Source organism: Porites lutea, chromosome 5 (assembly GCF_958299795.1).
Source record: "Porites lutea chromosome 5, jaPorLute2.1, whole genome shotgun sequence".
Lineage (NCBI taxonomy): Eukaryota > Metazoa > Cnidaria > Anthozoa > Scleractinia > Poritidae > Porites > Porites lutea.
Genome location: NC_133205.1, coordinates 25,294,822 through 25,304,821, shown reverse-complemented (window position 1 = coordinate 25,304,821; position 10,000 = coordinate 25,294,822). Strand labels below are relative to the sequence as shown.

The 10,000-nt window shown below is 40.8% G+C and overlaps 1 protein-coding gene across 1 annotated transcript in view; it reads right to left on the bottom strand.

Annotated features, from left to right (window-relative positions):
- The window catches only part of LOC140938760 (polyunsaturated fatty acid 5-lipoxygenase-like), a 10,093-nt gene extending 685 nt beyond the window's left edge, over positions 1–9,408 (bottom strand). Inside the window, exons 1-11 of the mRNA XM_073388287.1 lie at positions 9,232–9,408; positions 8,930–9,106; positions 7,152–7,261; positions 6,099–6,433; positions 5,076–5,223; positions 3,821–4,129; positions 3,034–3,232; positions 2,545–2,707; positions 1,614–1,720; positions 949–1,051; positions 415–633 (exon numbers count right to left, since the gene is read on the bottom strand). Coding sequence (XP_073244388.1) covers positions 415–633; positions 949–1,051; positions 1,614–1,720; positions 2,545–2,707; positions 3,034–3,232; positions 3,821–4,129; positions 5,076–5,223; positions 6,099–6,433; positions 7,152–7,261; positions 8,930–9,106; positions 9,232–9,296 — 1,935 coding nt within the window. The 5' untranslated portion in view covers positions 9,297–9,408. The remainder of the gene's footprint in view (positions 1–414; positions 634–948; positions 1,052–1,613; positions 1,721–2,544; positions 2,708–3,033; positions 3,233–3,820; positions 4,130–5,075; positions 5,224–6,098; positions 6,434–7,151; positions 7,262–8,929; positions 9,107–9,231) is intronic.
- Positions 9,409–10,000: the final 592 nt, after the last annotated feature.

Genomic DNA, 10,000 nt, shown 5'->3' with positions numbered 1-10,000 from the left:
GTTTTGAGACAATCCTCCATGCTTACGTCAACCAATCTTTTTGTAGCATACATAAAAAGGAAAGAAAGTTCATCGTCAACCTCGTATTCACTCACAGGCTAGGATACCAAGCAGAGGACTGTAAAATGGTCAAGCCGACACAAAAATCCCTGCGTTCCGCGAGAAGCGTGACCTGATCGCCCTTACGTGGTCACCCGTGGTCATTACCTTCGCTCCGGTCCCCTGATTTGTCAAGTTTTAACAGCCAAACACAAAAGGAGCTTGTTGACAAGGCAATTGTAACAAGAGGTAACACAGACGAAAGATGAAAACGCTTTGATTCCATCGATAAATCACAGTCTGTCAAGTATCAATTACTTGATCATCGCTTGGTATACATTCCATAATTAGTTAAAATTTACTTTCTTTACTTACTGCCGACACAAATCCGTTTGGCAGTCGGAAAGCGTTGAATACTTCGGGTGCCACTCGATCGTCGTCGTAAATCTTCGTGGGCATATTCGGCGTGAATGCCCCGTAAGCCGCGATTGGGTAATTAACAGCAGTATGCTGTGCACTTGCAGTCCAGATGAGACGGGTAAAAATATTTACCAACAATACCTTGGAGTTAATTGCGGGTGGGAAACCACGAAGCTGGAAAAAAGACCCCAACAAGAAATTTCTTTTAGCAATTTTCATTAATTATCCGCATATAAGAATCAGCATTTGTCTAAGTTAGCCTAAAATGGTTCTTGCATTTATAGCGTTTTCTGGGAAAGTTTTCTTTAACAGGTTCTCCAGTACTTCCTCAAAGAAAAATACTTTTTTTCTCGAAAAGCTTGTAAGTTTCGAGTGCACAAAGCCTAGAACAAGTTCGTACTTCAGCGGTTGTTAGAGTTCGCTCCTCAGACAATAAAAACTCAAATCCGGAAAAAAAGGCAAATAACAAATTACTGAGTTTATTCGTACCTTTCCCTTGCCGCCATTACTCCCTAGTCCTTGGGCAGACATTTCGTTAGCAAAGCCTTGGATTTCGTAATCCTGTAGTACATCCTTTTCAGCGGTGTAAAAGCTGAATGTAAAAGTCACTTCATTAATACCCGAAATATCTTTAACCTACGATTTCTACGGCAAACCGCGGTCTGTGATTGGTCATGGCCAGAAAGACTGAAAACTTTCAACATTAGACAGATTAAGAGAGGATAACGCGACCACAATTAACAACGGCGCGCAGACCTAAAAACTGACTTGGCCAATAGCAGAGCAGCAAATCGAGCACCGAACTGGTCGTGCTCATTCCTTTCTGCGCGATTTCGCGTTTTCTTTTGATGTTAAGCAGTCTTTGCTGAATCTGCTTATTCTACCGTCACCTGAAGCCAAGAATTTGAATTTTGTTTTGTGTTGACTTCCAGTTTCTTTATACTAGATGCATGGTAGTTGGTTATTTTATTTTCTTGAAATCTGTTTAGTCCAAAAGATACTGCTTAATGGGCACTAAATTCAGTAACATATCTAAAGTAATATCATATTACGTTATCAAATTGCGTTAAATCGTAATCCCAACGTTGCTAAAGTCAACTTGTTCGAATCAGGCCAGGGTAGTGTCAGTAGGATGGTATTTAATCTGTACTCACAAGTTTACTACGTCTTTCATGAGATCCTCAATTGCTTTGTAAATTATCTCCCCGTCGTCTCTGTACGGAAAATATGGCAATTTGTTGCGGTCATCAATCCCACGAGCCTGATAAAACAAGCCGGAAAAGAGCCACACAATAGGAATCGTAACGATGGTGTACACGATTGCACAACATGATAACATGCACGCGTGGAGGTATTATCTACCAAGCTATCGAATGAGGAAATTATTACTGCCCATAACTTGGTGATGATGATGACCATAGGGAAGAAAGATGACGATGATGATGTTGTTGTTGATGATGATGATGATGATGATGATGATGATGATGGTGGTGGTGGTGGTGGGGAGGGGGATGATGATGATGATGATGATGATGGTGGTGGTGGTGGGGGTGTTGACGACGACGACGACGACGACGACGACGATGATGATGATGATGGTAATGATGATAGTGATGATGGTGATGGTGGTGGTGGTGGTGGTGGTGGGCGTGTTGACGACTACGACGATGATGATGATGATGATGGTGGTGGTGGTGGTGGTGGTGACGATGATGATGATGATGATGATGATGGTGGTGGTGCTGGTGCTAGTGGTACTGGTGGTGTTGACGACGACGATGACAATCATGATCATGACCATGTTAGAGACTTCAGAGACTTTAACATGGCCGGCAGGGTGGTAAGGCGCCGAAGTTTAAATCCCTAGCTCTTGCCAATGGATACAGATGGAGTTGTTCCTAATAGTCTGGATTATACCTTCTGTCAGTTTGATTTTTACCCTTTCAAGTTTCCTTTTTTAACTACAAATATTTAAACCTTTCCAAATTTATCATTTTTAATTCAATATATTTGCTATATTTTTCTGTTAAGGATTATCACTGATTATCTATCCTTGACGATGACAAAAATGAAGAATTTACACACCTTGTTTCTGGCTCTGAAGTCAGTATCTTCCCATGTCAAGGTTTGATAAGCGCGGAGCAACAGCGTGACTGATCCGGTGTTGCCAATGGCAAACAACTGATGCATGTATGCTTTGTCATCCACCAGTTTAGGAAAACCAACCTTGTTAGTTGGTAGTAAACCCCTGCAATTATCAAATTAGGAACATCAATCAACGAGGAGCCTCTTAAAAGAATAAACTTGAAAGTCCTCTGTTTTTCTGACCCCTTTTCTCTCCTTCGAAAAACTGTCTCTCTCCCGCAAAATTATAGGAGAGATCGAAATGTACTCTGTAAGGCTTTTAAAGTAAAGGAATGCATTTTTCTGTTCACACGACGCGTTTACTGCGCCTGTTGCTTTAATCGCCCAATAAGCATACGCCCCTAAGCCTTAGCCTGCCTTGTGGCAAGACAATTTTTGTAACTCTGGGGCATCATATGAAAACAAGACCATAAATGCGCCAGCTCCTACCTGCAGTGGTACTTCATGAGTTGGTGCAGGGGATGCAGTTTTGACAGGTGTCTCAAAATGCACACGCAAAATGGCTCCAACATAAGATGTGTTTTCAGTAAGTGTTCCACCATCTGAACGTAAGCAAAGTTGGTGACTTGGAAACTCTCCTTAGCTAAAGTCCACAGGTCACCATCTTCGGGAGAGTAAACTAGGGAGTCTATGGTACAAAACATCAGTGATCACGAGTTATGTTCGAGTTCACAGTCATTTTCTTTAGAGAGCAGTACAAAACAAGACACAACATTAAAGATAAGTTGAAAGATGGCATAAGCATGATTCCTTCTTCCTTGTTTCCAAAGGCTATGCCTTACTATATACTTAAGATAGTGTTGTTTAATTGGGGGAACTGGGGTACTTAATCAGAATCAGGATTGGAAAGTGTGGAGGCGTAACTATTAGTAATCCCTTGTTTTCTTAAAAACAGCGCTTGAAATTAAAGCGAGCTCCTGAAAATCGTACCCGCGAGAAAAGTGATATTAGGGAGTAAAGATGTCATGGTTTTAAACTCCCTGACATCTTGTGTAATCTTCCTAGGCCTCGTGGGTGGTGATTTCTTGCGTGTTTGCGCATTTCACTCGCTTTACTGAAGAAATTGTTTAAAGGAATTGTCGTAATTACTTAGGCGCAACAGAAAAGTCACTCCGATTTCGGGGGAAATTGAAGGGGTACGAGGCTGTTCATTGTCTATTGAGTGGAGGCTTACTGATTTAGTACAGGTTCGTAGCCTCTTAAACAGTGACCATACCTGGTTTAAAGTCTAGCTGAATAGCAACAGGTTTCAACTGCGCAGGTGCGCCATTATCCCCTGGACGGGAAACAAACAAGGCGATAGGGGATAAAGAGGGCCACATATTCCGTGTAAGTCTGGGTTCAGTGATGTCTGGCACAGTAACAAGGTTGTCGAAGAGAGGGAACTGAACAACAAAAATAGATCCTGCAGCAATGGCTTCTTCCAGCTTAACGTTGTCCCCTAGGCTTCTCTCCACAGCAGAATCCCAGTCGTAGTTTGAATTCAAGCGCGGCTTCAGTGCAGACCATTTGACACCAACAGAACCTGAAAAAGTGGCACCAGAGTTATGGATTAAAAAAATAAAGAAGATAATAAGTGTGAACGCCATGATTGGTTGAAGGTTAATTAACGGTAATTTATGGGTCAGAAATAGCTGTTGGAATACCAACACTAATGGCATTGCTGAGCTTTTGCTGCATAAGTAAGAAAGTAGTGTACAACTTTATTTTATAGATCTTTGTCCAAGTCTCAGCGACAGTTTAAGTGCCCGTCCCTAGTTGCCTACATGCAATTTTTTTAAATTCCCTTTAGAACTAGGATCGGTAATTTTTGTATCCTTCTTCGACCCTTCTCTCGTGCCATGACTCGGTGAACATAAGTTTTGGTAAAAAGATGTTACCTCAAATACATTTCCTCTTGATGCTACTAAAAAAAGACTTGAAACTTTGAATTTAATTGATTGTCAAACAAAGACGCATTATCTAACACTGATAATACTAAATAATATGTTATTTTCATCAAAGGTGGGCAAAAATTTGCCTAATGGCTAAACGAAAATATATACGTACAAGAGGTCGTCCAACAGTTGCCAAAGAGGGATGGGGGAGGGAAAAATTGTTTCCGCAGAGATGTAATCGCCGTGATGGCAAGAGGGAGTGAACTAGGGAATGCATGCACGTATATGCGAACATTTCCTTGGAGCCTTGAAATGATTGGCTTTTGAAAGAGAGGTTGGGTTGACACGAGTTGGATGACCAACTATGAACAAAAAGGAGCCAGAAAAAAGGTGCATGGGCTCACAATGTAGTTTTAGTTGAGATGTTGATCTTTAATAGACAGCGCATGTTCAGCAAATTAAACTGCCGCTCGGACAAGTGGCCAAATAATGCCAACACTTGAGTGGATCTGTGTTGTATTGCTTCAGAACAATAGCGTGACTTGAATGAAAGAATATACTCTTATTTTTTGGAAGATCTTTGGCGTCACCTACCTTGACCCGTGGAAACTTTCATGAGTGACATGGGATCCAAGCCGGCTAAACGCTGCTCAGAGAACACACGGTCTTCACGCCACGTTATATTATTCACTACACTTTTGAAAGGCTCTTCTTGGGAAGGAAATCGGAAGAACGGGCGAACCTGACAGAAATAAAAGGGATGAGAAAATAAAAAATGAGCATGTTACTGCAATTTTTACTAGAAGTTTAATAGCTAGGGATCTCGAATTTGCTCTCAGTTTTTCGGTAAGGAACTTAAAGGCAATATGGAGTCTGTGGTGCAGTCTTAAAGACCTTGGAGCGACATTCAGAAAAAGCTACTAAAATAAGTTAGATTGCGAGAAGTTTCTTATTCTCTTCAAAGTCCCTGGAGTAGGACCGGCGAGCGGCGAACGGCAAAGCGGGAAACGAGAAAACGCGTCTTTTCTCCTCTTGCCCCAGTCCCAGTTTGGCTAAAAGCGTTTTTAGTGCATACGCGCTCACTCCGTCTGAGAACTGGACGGAAACGGATCTAAGAGAAAAGGCGGAATGCAAGCAGTCTAAAAATAAGTCACACGCTAGGTATTGTTCTTTAAAAATGGACTATTGCTATTAAACAATTGTGAGTCTGTCTCAAGTTAAATCAAGCGAGGAAATATCCCTTTATTCTCGGTTGGTTAAATATATCTGCTACGCCTTGATCCTCCTGAAAAGTTTCGATATAAAACAAAGAACATAGTGGCTCTGCCTTACACAATGAAAACTAAACTAGGGGAAGTATTTCTTTAGCCTTGGTGGACAACATCCTCCGCGACCTTCATAATTCTTCGCATCGTACTCAGTCTTATTCAATAACTGTTATTTATAGGATTTAATGGATTACAAGAGACCAACAAATATAAACCTGAATTGTGGGGTTACTGAGCCTTCGTGGCAGGTGCCGGTTAGTTTATGTGGTTATGGCAGCTTGAATCCTTAATGGAAGGCTCTCGCATACAATTTTGAGACAGTGGATAGATATACAATTACCATAATTACCATTTCGTCTTTCTGTTGCTGCTGGAGAAAGAAATGATAAACCTGTTCGTAGTCGGAGATTTTCGAAAATTCTTTTTTGTTCATCTTCGGAAAATTCTGGATGAGGGCGTGGTTTTTCTTTAGCATGTACCCATACAACTTCATCCATGTTTCAGTGAAGGGATCTGACAGCGTAAGGTTTACCAAACGATGCACGTTTATATCACTCATGGGAAACGGAAGATTATTCACGTGACCAAGTTTGTAGATTGCTCTTTTTTTTACCAGATCTTTGCCTCTGCTTTCATGACAATGGACTGGAGCCTTTTGTGGAATAGCCACACCACATGGAATACCTACAGGGTGTACGTACATCAAAATAAAATGAATTCGACCAAAAAATCAACATGCCCGATAATCAGTAGCGATTTTTACAACCTCATATACGCAAGGCTTCCATGGATTGTACCGATAAAAGATTTCGCCGCTTGTATAGTAACCCGAAAAGTGAGAAGTTTTGCTTGTGGAATGCGGAATTCAGCTCAAGGAATCTGCAATCCCTGACTCGTCCCCAGTCGTCTCTTTCTGTCTCTCCGTAGTGGCGCGAGGGGTGTGATGGGATTTGATTCGTTTCTTTTTCCTTCCCATCTCCCCCTGCTCCCTCCTCGCGCGTTACGCGAGGACGACTGGGGACGAGTCAGCTCCAATCCCGCTAACGATTGGAATCCGGAAACCAAGCTTTGCTGACAAGGAGTCCGAAATCGACAGCGTAGAATCCGGGAATCAATTTACGTTTCTGGGAAACTGCTCACCTGCCCCTCCCCTAAGCCAACATTTTGCCCTAAACGAGAAGTAAGCGTTAATGTTGGGTTATGGGAGGGGTAGGTGGGCATTTTCCCAAGTCTGTCTTGGGATTACCTTAGATGTGGGGAAAACGTTGCCTTAGGAGGACCAATAAGTTGTTCGTTTGTGATGTGATGTGTTGTGATGTCACGTGGCGTCGCGCGATATGATTGGAAACCTTTTATATCCACGGTTTTCCTATCAGTGGGTTACCACAGTTTTCGAACTTACGCTTTTTGCATCCAACTTGAGGCTGGTATCCAATCCATCCCGGGCAACAATCGTAGATATTGTAATGGACAGTTTTGCGTACTGGGTACCAATAAATCTTGGTTTCATTCCTAAAAATAACCTTGGATTACTCTTACTTCCTCAATCTATTTTTCTGCGCCGTTTCTATGAAAGTTACATTATGATACACCCACTTTGCATTCGTCCACTCAAACAATTAATTATGACATACGTTTCAAAAGAAAGCTAACAAACAATCTTTATGTTGAAGAAGATATATTGCGCACCGCCCCCCCCCCCCCCCCCGCCCTTATTTCCTCGTTAGGAGATGTATTGTTCCCAATAGCGTGCTCGGACGCCCTCCCGATGCTATTCATATGGAAGTCTGCCCCTCAGTACATTTGAAACTAAGATGACCGACCGTCGTAGTATTCGTTCCATCGAGACGATCTTTTGGGAATATGTAGCCCCGACTGTAAAAAGTCTAAACTGAAGTCTACCAATTCAACGTTGGGTTGTCACTCGATTTTCCTCATTCGTCTTATTCTTGCTGGCACTGGCTGCCTTAAGTTTTGTCAACGAAAATCCCTTGGTGTATGTTCTCTATAAAAATGCCAGTTGTCAGTTTCTGACCATTAACTCCATGAGGTTATGGGTTTGGTCAAAATGTTGGTGCGGGAGGCATAAACTGGTAGAAACTCTGATAACGGTTTTGTCCCTTGAATAGGACAACTCAAAGCGCTTCAAATGTCTAAAAATAATCAAAAATGATCTTTAGTTTTAAGTGGCACCTTTCTCAGTGGTATGAAATGTTAGGAGATTTTTTAGGACAGAAAAGTCTTCTCCATTGCGCCAGACGAGAAGAAGGAGAGAGAAAATCCCACGAACCGTGGCATAAGGTTTTCCTAAAGAGTCTTCATAAATAGTGAATTCAAGTTCGCGCGAGAAATCCTATCTCCGTTCATGCGGAGCCATCAGATCTGAGACTCTGTTGAGAAGTAGAACTCTTCTAGAGGTCTTGAAATAAGTGCGGTAGTAGCGAGGTCTTTTGGAATATATCGAGGGAATACTGGTTTTGGCCATTAGAAAGCACTTTGAGCAAAACCTTGGGGAAGTCTGAAAACCTTAGGGGGACACGCTACCTGCGGGGACGTTTAAAATCTATCACAGCGAGCAATATTACAAGAGACAGTAGAGCAAGAGTAAATTCTCTCGTCTCAGTAAAAGTCGCAAATATCGCGCATGCGTGCTTAGGTATGACGTTGCGTACTTAAGTTGCCACGTATGTGTACAGCCAAACGCGTTACAAAGTTAAGTAAGGGACGTTTGGTCCTCGATTTTAGCTCATATAACTTGAGATTTTGATTTCTTTTTTCAATAACAAAAAAGGATTCTTGCCCACAAGTCACTGATTTTTAAGTAAGGATTTCTAAATACCCAGAAAGAAAGTTTAGGCCCCGGCACTGAAGAATATATATAGCGCATCTAAGATAGACAAGGAGAACTATAAAAAGAAGTCAGTAACATGAAGATTTTTTTCCGTTGATAATGTCGAGTTTCGCTGATCAAAGGTTGAAGAAGAGATACTGTAAAAGATGTCGTTGTATCCCTACGTAGTCGAGAAAATTAATAAAACTTAATATTTTAATTCTCAAAAAGAGCAGTCAATAACCAGTTTCAAAACCTACCCCGCCAATACAAGTATATAATAAACAAAAAAATGTGATTTTAATAAGAAAAGAATATACGCTTAACCTGGAAGACGAAATTTCACTTACTTTTCCTCTTTACAATTCAGTTTAGGAAAGGAAGGAATTCCGCAATCAACAATTTTCACCGTCCTCTCGGTGGTTGCATTTCTTCTCAGGGCCATCTGCAACTTTACTTTTGGAAAGGAGCAAACATTTTGTCCTTTTTCAGACGCTGGTCTCGGGAATGAATCAGCATTGGATGATCTGAGGAATAGAAGTTTCATAATGCCTAAGTCATTACCGTGGTTTAAGTTTCTTAGTACCGGGAGTAAACGATGTAGTTATTTTGATGGAATTTTGAAAATTTCTCAGTCAACGGCTCCACTTACCTTTTGAGAAGTATACTCAACAAAGGAAAAATAAAAGAGACAAAGGAATATCCTGACCAATTCATTAGCAGTAGCAAGGTTTTTAGAAGCCTGTAAAATTAATGAAATTTAGCTCAACTTAGAAAGACAAAGGCCACTCAACAGAGAACTGAATTTCTCTACTCCAAAATTCCTCCGCCCCTTTGAATAATCGAGGCCTTGCGAGTTCGAGGAAATAATCTTTTATGCCGGCTAATTTTAAAAGAGAAAGAAATATTCGAAAATTTTCAGTACATATTCCCCTGAATCACCAATAGCAATCATTGCCAGCCGGATATTCCTAACAAAGAGGAAGCATTGTGTAAACAATTGTAATAAGCAAAACAAACTATGCAGATGTTCTTATTGGTTCAATCTAATAAGCTGTTAATTGGATCGTTAATTGCTACCTTAATCTTAATCTTGTTTCACAATTGTTACTCTTTGAAATATTATCTAGTTAGCCGTAAAACATCTATGTCCCTTTGGTTTTTTGTAATAAGTGCATTTTTTTCTCTTGGCATAAAAGAGCAAACTGATGCATTGAAATTAAAGTCAACTAAGTAGGCATTTATGAATAATCGTATTGATATTACAATCAATTTTCAAACTCGTCTAGGTCAACTAAAAAGATGAATTAGTTACTAAAATCTGAGGTCTCATTGACGAATACTATGTTATTTATTTCTACGCTTACTCAATATGAAATGTTAAGGGGGATGATTATCATAAAAGTTTGTTGTTGATTACC